This window comes from Saccopteryx leptura, chromosome 11 (assembly GCF_036850995.1).
Source record: "Saccopteryx leptura isolate mSacLep1 chromosome 11, mSacLep1_pri_phased_curated, whole genome shotgun sequence".
Classification (NCBI taxonomy): Eukaryota; Metazoa; Chordata; class Mammalia; order Chiroptera; family Emballonuridae; genus Saccopteryx; species Saccopteryx leptura.
In genome coordinates, this window is record NC_089513.1 from 50,443,840 (window position 1) to 50,463,474 (window position 19,635).

Consider the following 19,635-nt stretch of genomic DNA (forward strand, 5'->3'; position numbering starts at 1 on the left):
GCAGAGGCCAAGGAGCCATCCCCAGCGCCCAGGCCATCTTTGCTCCAATGGAGCCTTGGCTGCGGGAGGGGAAGAGAGAGACAGAGAGGAAGGAGGGGGGGAGGGGTGGAGAAGCAAATGGGCGCTTCTCCTGTGTGCCCTGGCCGGGAATTGAACCCGGGACTTCTGCACGCCAGGCCGACGCTCTACCACTGAGCCAACCAGCCAGGGCCATGGGACACCTCTTTCATTCGTGGTCAGTGAGAGGAGTTCTGTATGTGGCAGCCCTCCAACGGTCTGAGGGACAGTGAACTGGTCCCCTGTGTAAAAAGTTTGGGGGCCCCTGCCAAATTCTAGTCAGTTCACCCTCCTTGAACTTCAGTCTCTATCCCCTAAACTCACTGAGACTGACAGGTTCCGTTTGGGTTTTCCTTGGCTGAACTGCAGCCTGCGTGGTCTGTCCAAGCAGTAGGTTGGAGGGATCATTGTCTCTCATCACTGTTTCCCTTCTCTCGGGTCACAGACCTGTATGCCTGCTACCCAAGGCTCCAGATTTCCCCCCATATATATTGCCTCATTTTCTAGTTGTTTATGGTGGAGGAAAATTTCCATAACAGTAATCCTTTCCGGGCAGACACAGAAGTCCCTTGTAGGACAGTTTTACATTTGCTTCTCTGGGATCCCAGACATTAGCCATTTTTATGAGAACTCTTGGCTTGGGGTTTCTACCCCATGTGGTGCTATAAATTTGAACCCCACAAGTATTCAGTACTGGCTTCATGAATCATCAGTTTTGTTTTCGTATCCAGAACTAGCCCCAGGCAAATGACAAGCTTACATAGAGCTTCTCCATGTCAGTTGGTGATATTTTTACTGTTCCTTCCACTTTTTTTTACTAGGCTACCCTTTGTGCATCCCAGCTTTGTGCAGAGATCTTGGGGTTCAGCTCACCATTTTGAACAATCTGAGCTCACATCTCACATTCTGGCATAGGTATTAAAACTCTAGGCTCAGGTCATAAGGGCTGCAGCTAGGTACTGTTATTATTTTTGCATTATGGCATCTGTGCATATTTGATTTTTATATACTTAATAATGGTTTAAAAAATGTATCCTCATAATAACTCAGCTTTATGATTCTAACTTAAAATGTTTAATGATTGTGAATTTTATGCTGAAGTCTTACCAAGTTTATATACAAGTACATTTAAGATAACTCAAAAATGTCCATATTTATGTACTTAATATTATAGGTAATTAAAGTTATTTAAGTTGTTGCAAAGTTTTTGTTTAGTAAGTCAGACAATAGTAGTACTTAAAATGGAAAGCAAATAATTTATAAGTACAGTTTAACAAGTTAAAGGGAATTTAGTTATACTATAAAGTACTCTTAAAGTAATTTTTTTCAATAGCTAGATTTTTAAATGGAAAAGTGATATTTTTAAAGTTAAACTTCAAGAATTTAGAAAGACCTAAACTTTTTAATTTATTATTTTAATATATTAAATATTACTTTTATGAAACTAAACTCTGAAGAGTCCTTTCTGTGCTTCAGTGTGATCTTCTGTGACCAATAGATCACATTCAGCAGGTCCCAGATTCATGAATTCTTGTACGTTAAAAGGACCATCCGCATCATTAAATTGACAAATGTACAGTTACAGTTCTTTTATCCCTATAGAAACAGCAGCTTTTTATCTAAACCATCAAATCATAGTTGACTTAGCTTGGTCATTATAATGGCTGAAATAATTCTTTTTTTTTTTTTTGTATTTTTCTGAAGCTGGAAATGGGGAGGCAGTCAGACAGACTCCCGCATGCGCCCGACCGGGATCCACCCGGCACACCCACCAGGGGGCGATGCTCTGCCCATCCGGGGCGTTGCTCTGTCGCGACCAGAGCCACTCTAGCGCCTGGGGCAGAGGCCAAGGAGCCATCCCCAGCGCCCGGGCCATCTTTTGCTCCAATGGAGCCTTGGCTGCGGGAGGAGAAGAGAGAGACAGAGAGGAAGGAGAGGGGGAGGGGTGGAGAAGCAGATGGGCGCTTCTCCTGTGTGCCCTGGCCAGGAATCAAACCCGGGACTTCCGCACACCAGGCCAACACTCTATCACTGAGCCAACCGGCCAGGGCCTGAAATAATTCTTACAACCATTTTATTGAGGGCTTAGCTTATAGAGCTATGAATATGAAAGTCATTTTTCGCCCTCACCGTCACCATGTTCCATCACGTCTCTCCCTGATGGCAGGAATCGTAGTAATAGCCCACTCTGATTTCCTAAATTTCAGAATTTAGAACACATTGTTTTAAAATTGTTTTTCATCGGATTCCAAATCCTTCTTGTTTTCTCCCCGACTGGGGAGCCAGTGGCGTGGAATGGAGGGATGGAGCAGCGAGTTCTGCAAGCACACACCTCCCTCCCTTCTCCCAGCACTGAGACTCGGCTGCTGTCTCGTGAGGGGTGAGTTTAGATTCTATGCTGAGTTTTAGGGGCCTCTTACCTGCACAGCTCCTTGACATGCAGATCCCCCCTGCTTCACCCTTTTCTCCTCTCTCCTGCTCTCTTGCTGACATCCTCTTCCTTTCTGGGTCCACTTGTCTAGAGGGAGCCCTCTCGCTGAGGGAGGAAGAACTTTAGACCGCTTAAGCTCAGCGTTCGCCACAGTGTCCCGTTGACTCTCAGGGATCCCATCAATTTGCCATGCCTGTTAGTGAGAATACAGCACCTCGCTCCTGCCTAGTGTTCGATGTCACGAATGTCATGGCAACAGCAGGGGTCACTTGGTTAGACTCGGGAATCGGCAACAGTCAGATGAGATGCAATTTCCAGCCCCAAACTTTGCACAGGAGAGATGTAGGTGCCCCTGCAAACTATGTAAGGGAGTCTGTTGTCCCATCCCTGACTCCTGGCAGGAAGAAGGAGGGGCGACCTTCTTTCAGTATTACTATTTTCCCCTAGTGATATGTGAGTGATTGTGTGTGGTGTGTGTGGTGTGTGTGTGTGTGTGGTGTGTGTGGTGTGTGTGTGGTGTGTGTGTGTGGTGTGTGGTGTGTGTGTATGTGTGTGTGTGGTGTGTGTGTGGTGTGTGTGTGGTGTGTTTGTGTGTGTGTATGTGTGTGGTGTGTGTGTGGTGTGTGTGTGGTGTGTGTGTGGTGTGTGTGGTGTGTGTGTTTGTGTGTGTGTATGTGTGTGGTGTGTGTGTTTGTGTGTGTGTGTGGTGTGTGTGTTTGTGTGTGTGTGTGGTGTGTGTGGTGTGTGTGTGGTGTGTGTGTGGTGTGTGTGGTGTGTGTGTTTGTGTGTGTGTGTATGTGTGTGGTGTGTGTGTGGTGTGTGTGTGTGGTGTGTGTGTGGTGTGTGTGTGGTGTGTGTGTGTGTGTGTGTGTTGGATGAGAGCAGGGGTGAGGGAACAACAAATTTCCTAAGGCAGAATGTTGCCTGTAGGCATGTCCTGCAAGGGGACACAGACCCCAAAGCAGGCTGTTCTCTAAGTTTAGAGTAAGGGCTCCTTTAATTCACCAGTTCTAGCACTACACACCTCACACCCTCTTATTAGCCTTAATTGACACATTATATTCAATTACTTTGGGTATCTTGACAATGGGATCAATGTGATTGTCCAGTAGGCTAACAGAAGTACAGTGACAGAGCAGTTTCATAATTCTGAACCTCCAATGACCTTGGATGATTGATCTGACCCTGCGATGAAGGTTCTGCTTTAACCCAAAGGAATTTAACGAGCTACAAGAAGTGACAAGAGGGATGCAGCAGAGGCCACCCACCCGAGCGCCAGACCCTCAATGACAGAAACAGCCATGAAGAAGAGAAAAGGTGTGAGGACTGTTTATTAATACCGAGAAGGTTCCATATTGAAAGGCCGCCAACAGAAATGCACACCACTATCTCAACAACACACGAAGCACACCTGTTTGCTTAACCACCAGCCTCTGCCTTCGTAGGATGCCGGAGCAGAACTGCAATCCGTGAGAATTCACAGGAAAAGTCGAGCCACATCCAGACTGCTCCTCAACACTTTCATCTGCTCTCTGACCATCATTTAACACCCTCTTTTTCTGTCTTTTGCTTAATACTATCTCCTAATATTTGTGCTACCAATGGCATTTTCTTAACTATTAAAATGTTAGGTGGTGCTTTTTTTTTATACAAATAAAAGATTTGACAATTTTCCCCTCAAGCCAGCACAAAAATAAGGAGTAGAAAACACAAACACTCCCTTACACTTAACCCCAACGGTATGCGCCCAAGTAACACCAGGTGGCCAGGCGAGGTCCCCCACGGGGACGGGTCACTTGGACTTATTGCCTTTCTCAGGCTTTGCGGCAGCCACCCTCGCCTCCTCCTCGGGGATGAACACACTGATGGTGAAGTCACTTGTTTCCGAGCCATACTTGTTCTTCACGACCAGCCCGTATTTGCCAGAGTCGGTGGTGGTCACCCCGCTGATGGTGAAGTAGGCTGTCTTGCCGGCTTCGAACCTGAGGCTGCAGTGGTCATCTGAGTCCAGGGACTTCTCATTCTTCAGCCAGGAGATCTCTGGAGTCGGGTCGCCCCACACGGTGCAGGTGAGATTAAGCACCTGCAAAACAGGTTTCATGAGAGGGAAGAAATGATATACAGTAGAATGGTCCAGCTTCAAGGATGCTCTGATAGTGTGGCATGACTCATTGGAGGAGAATATAAAGTTCCCAGTCAGGGTTGAACTTGTTATGTGTATGCACCTGTGTCAATTAGGTACAATTTGAAATCAAACCTAAGAAAGTTTCTTTAGTGCATCGACTTTCTGACTTCAGGAACGCTTATCATCAAAACCACATGGAGTGTGCTTCCAGCCCCATCTCCATTTCCGCTTTTGTAAACACAGATGGACGCCTTTTGCTCACATGTGGCACTTTGAACTCTGTCTCAGTAGAGAAATCGCCACCTGTTCACATTTACAGTCCAAGTGCGTCACAGAGCCCTGTGGCAGAATCCTAACGACTGTTTCAGATAACGTGACTAATTTTCTAATTCCATCTTCTTTGTTTTATTTCTCCTCCAAACCCGACTCAATTGCTGCTGTTGCAAAGGTGCTTTACCAAAATGTATTCCTATTTCCTAGTATTTTATTATGTTACTGGCTGTGCTCAAGCCAGTGACCTCAAGCCAGTGACCTTTGGGCTCAAGCCAGCGGCCATGGGGTCATGTCTATGATCCCACGCTCAAGCTGGTGACCTTGGGGTTTTGAACCTGGGTCTTCAGTGTCCCAGGTTGACACTTTACCTATTGTGCTACCACCTGGTCAGGCAGAGGTCAGTTCCTTGAATTACATTTGTCATTCAGTTATGATTGAACATTTTTCTCTTATGATTTTTTTTTTTTACCTAGAGAGAATCAGAGAGATGGAGAGAGACAAAGACAGAGAAAGAGAAAGACAGACAGACAGGAAGGAAGAGAGAGAGATGAGAAGCATCAACTCATAGTTGTGGCACTTTAATTGTTCATTGATTACTTCTCATATGTGCCTAGATGGGGGGGGGGGACTCCAGCTGAGCCAGTGACCTCTTGCTCAAGCCAGTGATCTCTGTGCTCAAGCCAGCAATAGGTGCTGGTGACCTCAGGGTTTTTAACCTGGGTCCTCAGTGTCCCAGGTTGACGCTCTATCCACTGTGCCACCACCTGGACAGGTCTCTTCTTATGATTTTAAAGGGTAACTCTGAAAAGATACTAAGTGCTCTACACGTGCCCACATCACACACACTTGCATACTGATGCCTGGCCCCAAATATTAAGATGACTGGAAAAATGTCTACATTTTGGACCTTATATCTCTGGCTATTCTGAAGTCCAGCATAAACAGCCAAGGCATAAGATGAAGACGGTGGGATGCGTCTTAAGAGAAGGAATGAAGTCTGAGACACTGGAAAAGTCCCTCGTGTGGAAGAAGTAGGGACTGGCGTGCCCCTTGCTTACCTTGCCCTCCTGGATGGTGACCACATCGGGGAGACCGCCCACCACCCGGGCGCGATCTGCAAGCAGAGTTAGTTCTGGTTAATCTCTGAAATGTGGAGTGTCAAGCTTACACTCACAAAACCACCCTAGGGAACCAATTTTCCAATTTACTCTCCCTCTCCTTGCAGTTATTTTATACCTGCTTTTAACATGCAAAATAAAAAAAAAAATGTTCCAGTGATGCTGAATGTTAATTCTTCTTCACACATATTTTTCATGAGTGCAGATGCCTCTGTCTGTGCCTAATATATCAGCTTGAGGTCGCGCTGTTGGGCCAAGACCTGCTTTATAATTTTCATGGCTATTTTCAGTCCCGGCCCTTCTGCAGCTCAACGGGGCTCAGCCTGAAGAGGCAGAGCAGATCTCTGTGGACAGCCTGAGAGCTCTGTGCGGCCTCTTCTCTGGGCTTTCCTATGACTAAGAAACGTCGCATAATGGGAAGCTTTGTGACAGAGATCTGGAGGTTCGTGTAGACATGGGCTTCCTTTGAGGCTTTCCCTACAAACGATCCCTTTCTCATCTTCTACTAGCTCTTGGTAGCGCTACGCAGGGCCACTGTCTAGGTCAGGGGTCCCCAAACTTTTTACACAGGGGGCCAGTTCACTGTCCTTCAGACCGTTGGAGGGCCGGACTATAAAAAAAAAAAACTATGAATAAATCCCTATGCACACTGCACATATCTTATTTTAAAGTAAAAAAAAAAACAAAACAAAATGGGAACAAATACAATATTTAAAATAAAGAACAAGTAAATTTAAATCAACAAACTGACCAGTATTTCAATGGGAACTATGCTCCTCTCACTGACCACCAATGAAAGAGGTGCCCCTTCCGGAAGTGCGGCGGGGGCCAGATAGATGGCCTCAAGGGGACGCATGTGGCCTGTGGGCCGTAGTTTGGGGACCCCTGGTCTAGGTTAAGGGACCATAGACAGCATAGGTGCTGAAATCCAGGGCTGACTCCCCAGTCAAGCCATGTGCTCTGTGTGTAACTGCTTCAGCCCCAGGGAGCGACGCCTTCGCCATTCACTCAAAGTCACCCTCTCTGGCACTAAAGCAGTAGTTACCACAGGCTCAGTTTTAGTCCTACTTCATTAATGTGTGACTTTTGATTCATATTTCTACAATTCCCTTCTCCACGAAGTCAGGCTAAAGCGTTGAGTGTTGACTGCATTCCCCTGCTGGTTCCACTGTACCGTACACCACATCTGGTTCCCTGTGCCACTTGCTGTGTGATATTAAGCGTATCACAATGCTGTGTGGACCTCAGTCCCTTAATGTAGAATGGGGGGAGGGGTGCATTATGTGCACAGCACCCATGGATCCCCCTGAGGGGCCTGAGCGGAGGTCAGGATTGGTGTACTGAGACAGGGAGCCAATGAGGATAACTCAGCCTTTACCTATTTTATATACTGGGTCTGCGTGGAAGATTTTGTAAGAATTAAGTGTTCCATGGCTTGTAAAAGTTTAAAAACCTGGAGCTAGAAGAGCTCCAACATCTCTTCCAGCTCTAAATTGCTGTGACCCAATGACCTCCCCGGCATCTTTTCTCCTACGGGGCTCTTGGGAAAATGTGCGGTGCTTGTTGGAGGAGCGGTTTCAGTGATTTACCTGATGTCAAATTTACAGAGATTCTTAATGCTATGCCGTGCCTGCTGCAAGTGATTAACAACCTATGGTGTGAGTTGCAGCCCAGAGATTTCTCTGGACTGTCAGCTCAAGTTAGGAGCTGAGTGATGGTCTTACACTGTAACCTAAGACCTTTTCATAGACATTCTTACTCAACAGACTAAATGAAAACACATGTAGAGCAGCTAACTTTTTTATTTTTGGAAAGAGGAAAAAAAACAACCCTACTTTCACTCTCCTCCATCTGTAGTTAATAGAAAAATAAATGTCGTATTTTGAAACTATACCGGGAATGAATGGGAAGGGGGTTTACTTACTTTTCTCGGCAATGGCAGCTTGTCTGTGGTTGAGAGACACAAACAAACATACAAAGAAGAATTTGGTCTTAGTGTTATTTCAGAGCAGCTGACCTCGACTGCATTGCATAGCCTGCGAGACATTTTGCTGGGCAGCAAAGCGGGGGAAGGACTGTTTAGACTGCACTTGATGAAATGAAAGACCCACTCTGTCTTGTTTTTTTTTTTTTTTTTGTATTTTTCTGAAGCTGGAAACGGGAAGAGACAGTCAGACAGACTCCCGCATACGCCGACCGGGATCCACCTGGCACGCCCACCAGGGGGTGACGCTCTGCCCACCAGGGGGCGATGCTCTGCCCCTCCGGGGCGTCGCTCTACCGCGACCAGAGCCACTCCAGCGCCTGGGGCAGAGGCCAAGGAGCCATCCCCAGCGCCCCGGCCATCTTTGCTCCAATGGAGCCTTGGCTGCGGGAGGGGAAGAGAGAGACAGAGAGGAAGGAGGGGAGGGGGTGGAGAAGCAAATGGGTGCTTCTCCTATGTGCCCTGGCCGGGAATTGAACCCTGGTCCCCCGCACGCTAGGCCGACGCTCTACCACTGAGCCAACCGGCCAGGGCCAAGACCCACTCTGTCATTCAGGGGCGGGACGCAGCAAACCAGAGAAACCTGAGCATGCGCATGGCGTTCGCTGGAAAAAGACTTACTTTAATCTCTGGAATTCGGCAAAGGCTTCATCATACGCTTTAAGGGGGAAAAAAGAGAAGTTAGAATTTTCTCACCCAGAATTGACGACATACAGGGGCTGATCAGAATTCACAGCGTGAGGTCAGTGGTCAGTGCAGTTGTAAACTAAGCTGACTCTGAATAACATCGTACCCCTGCGTTCACTCTACAACTTGATGGACTTGAGACCAAATACCTACTTTCTCGGTAGAAAATATGAAAAAGTGGATTTTAGAAGCTCTCAGTTCCATGAGAGACCTTCAACCCTTCAAACGGAAAGGCAAAGAATTAGCTCTACCAAAGATGAAATGGAAATAAAAGTCTGTTTCAAATAAAAGTTGGTTGTCTAATAAGCATCCTGAGCTTCAAAAAGGCTTTTCTCTTATTAAATCATCCCACATGTCATGACCGCTGAGCTAGCCAGTTAGATGTTTCTGTGTTGCGTGGTCAGGTCCATCTATTTATATTAAAGAGCACAGGCAGTTACTGCAGTGACAGCGTGTGCCAACTCTTGCCAGAAGCAATGCTTCTCTGCTGTGTAGGAGAGGAGATAAAAGACGAATGAGACAGGAAACGAGAGCTACAGAGTTCTAAAATAAATTTTTTTTCCCCCTGAGTCTGAGAAGTAAGCCACTTTGAAGACATCCGGTGAAAAGGCAGCTTCATTTAGAAATCTCTCTCACCTTGTCTTTAAGAGCCTCTGTGGTCTGGGAATCATAATATTTTACATCAAGAAAATATTTATATATTACTAGTCCACACCCTTCCTTTGACAGTTGGAAAAAATGAGCATGAAGCCTGGCCTTAAGTCTCTGGAGGTAGACTAGTTAGGCTAACCCAGGCTAAGAGCTCAGTACTCTTTTTGCCCACAGCACACTGAGAGAGAGGCATGGGTGAGCCAGTCTGCGTTTGCTGGCAATGTCACAGCTGGTAGACAATCCACGACCTTTTTCTCAATGGGGATTTGAGAGCAGGATAGTTAAATAATAGGCTCTGATGGGCCAGAGTGTAAAAGAAATTTTTTTTTAAGTTTTAAATTTATCTATCCACTTTTTATTTTCCTTGTCCTAATGTGTTTCAAAGTATCAGACGGACTGTAGAAGAAATCTCTACCACTGCAGGATGTGACCCAGGCACAATGTGGCCTGGAGGGTGGAGTCCCTGGGGACAGCCACTCCATTCCGTACAGAGACCCCTCCGCAAGTGTTTCCTGTCATCGTGGCTGGGCGGGGCTGAGGTTGAGAAACCAAGCATGAAACGCCCCCAGGCAGGGTTCAAGGGCTGTTCTCTAAATCAGGAATTGACTCTCTGAGGATTAAAATACTGAGAGTTATTGCATATTTAGGTTGCATTTTAATACATGAAGAGGTGGAAGAAAATATCAGTCCCCAATCTCTTCTGGTATCTTCATACAGACTGTTTTCTTCTTTACGGAAACAATAAATAAGGTGAAGAGTATAGTACCAGGAGAGAGAAATGGTACGGTGTTTTTAATTTATTATTTATGATTGTGTATTCTTTAACTTTTAAATTTTTAATTAGTAGTTGCACATCACCTCTCATCTCTGTTCTTGGGTAGAAGCCTGTTTTCCACGTCTCTCGTGACTTTCTTCTCTTCCCCAGTCTCTCCAGAACCCCCGTTCTCTCAGCAGATGACCAAGAAATCTGAGGCCATCAGGATCCACTTTTTCCAACCTCTTTCTGTTCTTCTCACTTTTTGTCTTTGCTTATTCACACCTACTCCCCCTCTGCCCTGGATCTCCAACCTTCTGTCCTTCAGAACGCTGATACCTCACTTGTTCCCCTTCACTCACATCTTCCGTCCTTCCCATTCAACTGGTTGCTTGGACTCCAGGAATACACTCAAATCTCAATCACCCTAAAGCTATGTTTTTTCAGTGTTTGTTCTTATTCAAATGATTGTAAATCAATCTGCCCTTTTCTCTATGCATCTTGAAAGAGTAATGTTTACTTTTCAATGATTTTCTACCCATTGAAATTCTTGCTTCTACCATCACGGCTGAATTTAAACTGCTTTATTAAAATCTCTAAATATGCCTGACCAGGCGGTGGCGCAGTGGATAGAGTGTCAGACTGGGATGCAGAGGACCCAGGTTCGAGACCCCGAGGTCGCCAGCTTGAGTGTGGGCTCATCTGGTTTGAACAAAGCTCACCAGTTTGGACCCAAGGTTGCTGGCTCAAGCAAGGGGTTACTCAGTCTGCTGAAGGCCCATGGTCAAGGAACATGAGAAAGCAATCAATGAACAACTAAGGTGTCACAACGAAAAACTGATGATTGATGTTTCTCATCTCTCTCCCTTCCTGCCTTCTTGTCTGTCTGTTCCTATCTATCCCTCTCTCTGACTCTCTCTCTCTCTCTGTCTGTAAAAAAACAAAAACAAAAACTCTAAATATCTTGCAATAGGCAAATGTAATGACCTCTTTTCACCCTTTATTATTAAAATTTATTTTATTTATCAATTTTATGGAGAGACAAAGGGAGAGAGAGAGAAACATTGATTTGCTCTTCTATTTTTTAGGCATTAATTGGTTGATTCTTGTATGTGCCCTGACAGCAATTGAACTCACAACCTTGGTGTATTAGGATGGTGTCTCTAACCAGCTGAGCTACTCAGTACAGCTCACTCTTCATTCTCTTTAGAAAGCCTACTCTTCTATAATAAGTTCAAATCTGTGGAATATCCATTTACCTTCTCCAGAAAGATCCACTGTCTTATGGTGTCCCATTTTGCCATCAAAGAGCTCCATTATATATTTCCCTTGGTCATTTGGAGTGGGCTCATTGATTTGCAGCCAGATCTGCTCCCCAGTGGCCCCAGTCTTAACTCTGTCTGTGTACTTAATGGCAGTCCCACTGTTTAAATCAAAGAAAACATTATTATTATTTGCTTTTATCCACAGCTGACTTTTACTTTGTCTCTTATTGATGGTCTCACCATAAAGTTTTATAGGTTTTCAAATAATATGGGATCCACACATGTTCTACTGCTTCAGAGAAATGAGGGGCCCTGAGTCACTAAACTTGGATTCCAAGACACAGCGTGGCCATGAGGGTGGGGTCTGAGAGTCACACGTTTAACTCCCAGTAGCAGTCTGGGGCCCAGGCAGATTGCAAATTCAATACTTCTTAGTGGTATTAATTATCTTTGTTTTGTTTGGACTTATTTGTAGAACTAAGGGAATCTTTAAAGCAAAAAGACCAAGGTACATATTAAGTTATTGCATATTTCATGCAAATGTTTATGAATATAAATCAGATTTTATAAGCTGGTCAAAAAACAAACTTAAAGAGGTTCATCTGCGGCTGGCATCTATTGGCATAAGTTATCACAAAGGTATTTAAAGCACATGTAAGTGCGCACTTTTAGGAAGACCGAGAGTAAATGAAAAGCAGAGTTGCTGCCAAAATGAATGAGGCACCGTCTCTGTCCCTGGGTGTGAGTTTCTCAGTATTTTAGAGGAGGTCCAAAGCAGGTCCATACACTGTGTTCTTTGTAAGAAAATAAAAACAAATGCGTAGAACCCTTTGTTTTATCATCTGAAGATCTAGAAATATCACTATTATAGATGAGGTAAGGAAAGGTAGAGGTTCTCACTGATGTTAAAAGTCACTTTAAAGAAAAAGAGAAAAAGGCACTGGACAAAACTACCTAATTTTATTAATAATTATGCGTAGAGAAAAGACCAAAGTATCACACCAAAATGTGCATATTCTGAATAGGAAAACTATGAATAATATCATATTATAAACACTTTCTAACTTTTAATATGGTATTACAAATATATTTTCTAAAAGAAGCATGTATTACAGTATGTTTATAGTTTTAATAATCAAAATAAACTTTAAAAAACATAGAAAAACATCACCACCAAAAAGTTTCTGCTTTCAAATAAATAGTCAGCAGGTTTCTTATATAGTAATTTTATAAAAGATATTAAAATAAAAATGCCATAAAATATAAGATAAAGGAACCCATCTATACCCATAGACTTTAGCCTGAGCAATATATATGTCTTAGAGAGCTGAAAAGACAGACAGTTCTCTGTTCTGTTATAATAAATGTTGGAATTCTTTAATCGCTGGCTAACATGCATATAGTACCTTAAATTTGTAAAGCACTTTATGGTTTAGAAAATACTATCAGTTTCATTTTTTCCTTGGGTCCATCAGTGTTATGGGATAGAACAGGTATTACTGAGTGAGATTCAGAAAATTAAATAACTTGCTTAAGATCCAAGGAAACAGGAGCAAAGTCAAGACAAAAACCCATTTCAAGATTTTTCCCCATTGTGTCGCATTCCTACATAAAGATAGTGAGGGCCGCCCTTGACTTCTGAATCAAGGACTCACAAAATTTCACTTAAGTGACTAGACCAAATAATGTTAGAAGCTTATGCTTTGCTAGTCTAAGCAGTTTGTTCAAAACTCAATGTTCTAACTTTTGTTTTCTTTTTTGTTTTAGTGAGAGGAGGGGAGATAGAGACAGACTCCTGCATGAGCTCCAACTGGGATCCACCTGGTGAGCTCACTAGGGAGTGATGCTCTGCCTATCTGGGGCCCTTGCTTTGTTGCAACTGGAGCCATTTTTTAGCACCTAAGGTGGAGGCCATAGAGCCATCCTCAGTGCCTGGGGCTAACTCGCTCTAAACAAACCTGCAGGAGGGGAGGGGAGAGAGAGAGAGAGAGAGAAAGAGAGAGAAAAAAAGAGAGAGAGAAAAGTGAGAAGGGGAGAGGTAGAGAAGCAGATAGGCTCTTCTCCTGTGTGCCCTGACTGGGAATCAAACCCGGGACATCCAAACACTGGGCCCATACTTGACCACTGAGCCATCCAGCCAGGGCCGTTCTAACTTTTTTGAACAAGTAATCCTTTTAGAGATGTCTAAAGCTTTTTGACTGATGATTCTTATTTATCTTCTCTTATTCTTCACAACGATATATTAAAATGCCTTAGATACCACAGAGAAATTTCCTGGAATTTGATCTATATTTTAACTTAGAATTGCTTTTCTATAATGTATTCTGAAAGAAATTGAACAGAGGAATGAAACCCCCAAAATTCTACATTGCAGTTTTACTTTTCATTTTTTAGAACTCAGGAAATTAATAACAATAATAAACAAACAAACAAATAAATAGCTAAAACACTGTTCCACATAATAAATCCCTTTAAAAAGAAAACAGCGGCCCTGGCCGGTTGGCTCAGCGGTGGAGCGTCGGCCTGGCGTGCAGGAGTCCTGGGTTTGATTCCCGGCCAGGGCACACAGGAGAAGCGCCCATTTGCTTCTCTACCCCTCCCCCTCTCCTTCCTCTCTGTCTCTCTCTTCCCCTCCCGCAGCGAGGCTCCATTGGAGCAAAGATGGCCCAGGCGCTGGGGATGGGTCTGTGGCCTCTGCCTCAGGCGCTAGAATGGCTCTGGACGCAACAGAGCAATGCCCCAGAGGGGCAGAGCATCGCCCCCTGGTGGGCATGCCGGGTGGATCCCGGTCAGGCGCATGCGGGAGTCTGTCTGACTGCCTCCCCATTTCCAGCTTCGGAAAAATGAAAAAAAAAAAAAGAGAAAGAAAACAGCAATGATTGCCTATGGGACCCCGTTCTGGTTAAGTGTTAATCTAGATTTTTAATGCAACTTGATCACAGCGGCAGTGCCATGTCAGGGTCCCCTGAAGCCAGGCTGCCTGGGCTCAGTCCTCCATCGACTACTTAGCTGTGTGATCCCCTGCTTGAATTTCCTCTTTACTGAAGTGAAGGTTTGGGTATAGTAAATGAATTCCTACATCTAAGTGGCTCGGAACAGCGCCAGGTATATTGTAAATAGCCTCCGAAGGGACGATATAAACAAGCATTGGTATCCGCTCCTTCCTGGGGATGCCAGTGCCGCACTGTTCAGTGGGTCTCGGGCCTTTGGGAACGAGTGACAGCTGCACCCTAAGTGTGGGCTCAAGGTGGCTGTGTCTGTCAGATTTCCATGCCAGGCTGCTGTTCTCTTTCAGCAGAAAACTTCAAGGAAGCACAGAGGTTAAGGATAACATCCACAATATAAATGGGAGAACTGGTTTGACTTAGAGACCTATGTTGGCTGTTGTTAATCCCAGAGCTGAACTTGAAAGGAATCCCTCTAAACTCCACAGAGGAAATCTAGGATTAGAACAGATCTCCAGGCTCAATTCAGTTCAAATACATTTTTCCAAAGTGATCTTGAGGTCTCCAAAGCCTTCCAAGGGTGGACAGGAAACATGGTAATGACCAACTATGCTGATTACTATAAACAACAATAAGGAACTTGGGCACTAACTCATAGAACAGGAAATTTGGTATCTCCTGGTGCATGCTGCTTCAGTTTTGTCCTAAACCATGGCATGGGTCAGCTGTGTATAGAAAGAAAGAATCAGAACCTGGCTGTGGATGCCTGCAAAGCAGAAAGTCCAAACAAGACCGTCTGGAGGTGATGACGTCGTAAAGATGTCTACAAATTGTGGCACTTCCCTGATTACAAATACAGATGCTCGTAGGCATCCCCTGCATGTGTTGAGGGAAGGTGCTTACTCACACGAAGGGAATGGTCTGGGTGCTTCTGTACTATAGTCATCAACATCAGATCTGAGAAGTAAGCAGACTGAGAACACAGAGGGTTGCTGTTGTCTTTGCCACTTTTTAAACTCCAACAAGGAAAGATTTTTCTACACAGCATTTAATTTTCCACTTACTTACTTGTGGGACCAGTTAACTTTCAGATCATCCAGGTAGTAAGTAACAAAAGAGTACAGCCGGATGCCCTCAGCTGTGCTCTGGATTTTCAGGTCTGTAGCAGACAAAGCTGAAAGAAGAAACCAGCATATTTCAAACACCTATAAGCCCGTCCAGTTGAATAATGAAACATTGTCATAGTGAGAACATTTTAACTTACCTATTTTCTTACATACTTCAGTCATCAGTTCTTGAAAGGCTATGGACAGAGATTCAAAGACAAAGCTTTAGCATAACAACGCTCAGGTTAAAGTCAAATCTCAAACTGTCAGCATTGTGCTCTCAGAAATATTCTGTCTGGTGAAGGGTATTGGTTACAGGGTGAATTTGTCGGTCAATTGATAATAAGTGCTCTTGAAGTGAATAACTCAATTTTTATCAAAAGTGAGGGGTGGAAATATCTTATTTTGATATTTTTTTCCTTTAATTCTCTATAACTTTCATTATATTTACATTCTAGAGAAAGAGCCATGATGAGATTTCCAGGAAGTTTCTTGGCTTTAAGATTCTCTTCTTCTTAAGCCCCAGGAAGCCTTAGTTCATATTAGAGGAAGTTTGCTTATCCGTGTCATCAATTCATAATGAATTAACCACCTATTAACCTGATATTTTGCAGTCTAATAATGCTTTTTGCCAAGAAACACATTTAGTCCTGGCTCCACCTAGAATTAGGAAGGTGAAATCAAAGTCAAACTTCTGCTGTCCATTAGCAATATTGTTAAAGATCTTGTTCAGGAACAAAATCGGAAGTTTGTGGGTCACAGAGTATCTTTGTTGCCATAATATATCTGTCCTTAAGTCTCTGAAAAGTGGAAATTGCCTTCCTGCTCTGCTAATAACTGACAGGCTTAGAGTTTCACATATAAACCTTGTCACCTTTTAAGAGTAGATTATTTTGTAACATGCGTTTCAGTTCTTGATCCTGTAATATTTTTAATAGAGTTGAAACAAAAATAATGATTTATATTGAAAACAAGCCCCTAGTGGAATGTGAACTATAAATTCTCTGAGGATCAAAGTACACATCTGATTTCTAGTAAGACTAAAAGTGAAGTATTTTTAGTACAATAGTAGTTCACTCTGCTGGAATTTCAATTAAAACATCTGTGGACAAAATATCAGCATGACTTTGATCATCAGCTCAGCCTCCCTCATAATTCTGGTAACCTGAGCATAGGATACACCAAAGAGACCCCAGCAGCTGGCGGACTGACCTTCATCCACAAGCTTCAATCTGCTCTTATCTTTTCCTCTGTCATCTTTCAGGATAACTTCATAAGTTCCAGCATCTTTCCTGGAAAACTAAGGGAGGAATAGATATACCACACTGCAGCTTATTGTAGCCTCAGGGTCTGGTGTTTGTGTATTTTTAGTCCTGTTGTTTATGGAACTGCCATCAAAACACACACTGAACAAGTGTCTGACCACGTGAGCAACAAACAGTTCACAGATAAACCTATCCATTAGAATTTGACCTAGCAGTCCTGATTTTTCACCCTCTAAGGCTATAATTGATTTGAAACTTAAAGTCCTTACCCTTTACTCTGCCTTCATATTAAAAACTAGTGACCACATATATTTGCAAGTTCTTTCAGACAAAAAGGATATAAAAATCTATACTTAAATGAATACTATTCTTATAATCCTTTTAGGGAAAAAGTTATCATGAGGCTTAAGAGCAAATGAAGCCCTGGCCAGTTGGCTCAGTAGTAGAGCATCAGCCTAGTCTGTAGAAGTCCCGAGTTCAATTCCCAGTCAGGGCACACTGGAGATGTGCCCATCTGCTTCTCCACCCCTCCCCTCCATCTCTCACTCTCTCTTCCCTCCCATAGCCATGGCTCAAATGCTTGAATGGTTTGAGCAAAGTCAGCCCTGAGCACTGAGGATGGCTCCATGGCCTCAGCCTTAGGTGCTAAAATAGCTTGGTTGCTGAGCAATGGAGCTGCAGCCCAGCCGGGCAGAACATCATCTGGTAGGGGCTTGCTGGGTAAATCATGGACACAGTGAATGCAGGAGTCTGTCTCTGCCTCCCCGCCACCTCTCCACCTCTCACTTAAAAAAAACCCCCAAACACAACAAACAAACAAACAAACAAAAAAACAAAGCAAGATCCACTTAATTCCCTGCCACTCACCCATCTATGAAAACAGGTTGCTCAGAGATGCAAGACTTGTGTCCAGCCAATATTGGTTGGATATATGACAAATCCATGCATATCACAAGGTGAGAGAAGCACTTGTGTTCCTACAGATTGCTTTTTTTTTTTAAGTGAGAGGAGGAGAGATAGTGAGATAGACTCTTGCATGCACCCTAACTGGGATCCACCCAGCAACCCCTGTCTGGGGCAGATATTTGAATCAACCAAGCTATTTTTAGTGTCTGGGACTGACACACTCAGACCAACCAACTATCCTCAGCACCTGAGATCTATGCTGGAACCAATTGAGCCACTGGCTGTGGGCAGGGAAGAGGGAGAGAAGCAAGAGAGGGAAGGGAAGAGAAGCAGATGGTTGCTTCTCATGTGTACCTTGACCAGGAATCAAACCTGGGATGTCCATATGCTGGGACGTTGCTTTATCCACCGAGCCAGACAGCCAGGGCCACAGTTTGCTTTTTAGGTGGAGTCAGGTCAGGGATCTTAGGAGCAGTTAGAAGTAAGATATTACCAGGGCAAAGGGTTACAGAATCTAGTCTCTGGTTTGGGAGAGAAAGTAGGGTACAGAACTAATATATTTCATATTTATAGTCACCTACCTCTGTTATAAGCAGGGTACATATACCATCCTTAAAGTCATGCGTTTCATCCACCGATATCTCCCTTTCATCTTTGTACCACAAAATATGGGTCTCCTTCTTAATATTTGCCACCTAGAGAAAAACCCATAATTACACTTCTCAAAATAAGGGAATACCACTTGTATGAGTAGTTGTTAATGTGGCATTGGAGGGAATTAAAAGCAGTAAACTTAGAGTCAGGAGATGCTAAAGGAATTAATTCAAATAATTTAGAATAAAGTGAATACAAATGCCTAAACCTAAATCAATAGCATCACTATTTCCAGCAGCAGAAATTAACTTAATATCATCTAGTGGATGAGAAAAGAAAGAATAGATATGTACACTCTAACATACAGATTGAAGTTAAAATAAAAATCTGAAAACCATAGGAAGACAAATTCCCATCCGATTAAAGTATAATCTGTGTCACATGATAAAACAAATGGCTTTATCAAAGGAACAGAACAAGTAAACTCCCAAATATATATCTAAATATTTTTAAAAGATAAATGAAGCTTTGCAAATAAATGTGGAGGGAAATTATGTTAAAAAGTTTTTTTAATGAGATTACACATTTTTTTTTATGTTTGTTTATAGCTGTATTACCTCTTTGGGAAATTGTACATTTGCCCATTTATTCAGTGGGTGGGGTCTTAGCGATTATTTTCTTCATTTGTATGAAGTCTTTATTTTCTTTCTTAAATTGGTGCATCGCCTTTAATTTTTTTTCTATTACAGATTATATTCGATATTAATCTGTATTAGCTTCAGGTGTACCACACAGTGGTTAGACAATCATGCACTCTACACAGCGTCTCCCCAGTATTTCCAGTACCAAAGTAGCGTCGTACATAGTTAATACAATATTAATTTCTTATGCAGTACTTTACATCCCCGTGATTATTTTGTAACTACCAATCCATATTTCTCAATCTCTTCACCTTTCACCCAGGCTCCCAACTCCCCTCCTCTCTGGCCACCATCAGACTGTTCGCTATATCTGAGTCTGTTTCTTTTTCTGTTTGCTCATTTCTACTGTTCTGTAGATTCCACATATAAGTGACATCATATGGTACTTGTCTTTGTCTGACTGACTTATTTCACTTAGCATATACCTTCTAGGGCCATTTGCTGTTGCAAATGATAAGATTTTGTTCCTTTTATTGGTCAAGTAATATTCCATTGTATATATGTATCACTTCTTTTTTTTCTTTTTTCTTTTTATTTATTCATTTTAGAGAGGAGAGAGAGAAGGGGGGGAGTAGCAGGAAGCATCAACTCCCATATGTGCCTTGACCAGGCAGGTCCAGGGTTTTGAACTGGCGACCTCAGTGTTTCCAGGTCGACACTTTATCCACTGCGCCACCACAGGTCAGGCATGTATCACTTCTTTATCCAATTGTCTATTGATGGGCACTTGGGTTGCTTCCATAGCTTGACTTTTATAAAAAATGCTGCAGTGA

General features: G+C 43.3%; 1 protein-coding gene across 2 annotated transcripts in view; it reads right to left on the reverse strand.

The window, feature by feature from the left end:
• Positions 1-3,801: 3,801 nt before the first annotated feature.
• Positions 3,802-19,635, reverse strand: part of MYOM1 (myomesin 1) — a 156,677-nt gene continuing 140,843 nt past the window's right edge. For both annotated transcript variants that reach the window (XM_066352429.1, XM_066352431.1), the window contains 9 exons: positions 18,149-18,262; positions 16,609-16,696; positions 15,555-15,593; positions 15,359-15,464; positions 11,340-11,503; positions 8,610-8,646; positions 7,929-7,951; positions 5,945-6,000; positions 3,802-4,571 (listed from right to left, as the gene is read on the reverse strand). In XM_066352429.1, the coding sequence (XP_066208526.1) occupies positions 4,281-4,571; positions 5,945-6,000; positions 7,929-7,951; positions 8,610-8,646; positions 11,340-11,503; positions 15,359-15,464; positions 15,555-15,593; positions 16,609-16,696; positions 18,149-18,262 (918 nt within the window). In that variant the 3' untranslated portion in view covers positions 3,802-4,280. The remainder of the gene's footprint in view (positions 4,572-5,944; positions 6,001-7,928; positions 7,952-8,609; positions 8,647-11,339; positions 11,504-15,358; positions 15,465-15,554; positions 15,594-16,608; positions 16,697-18,148; positions 18,263-19,635) is intronic.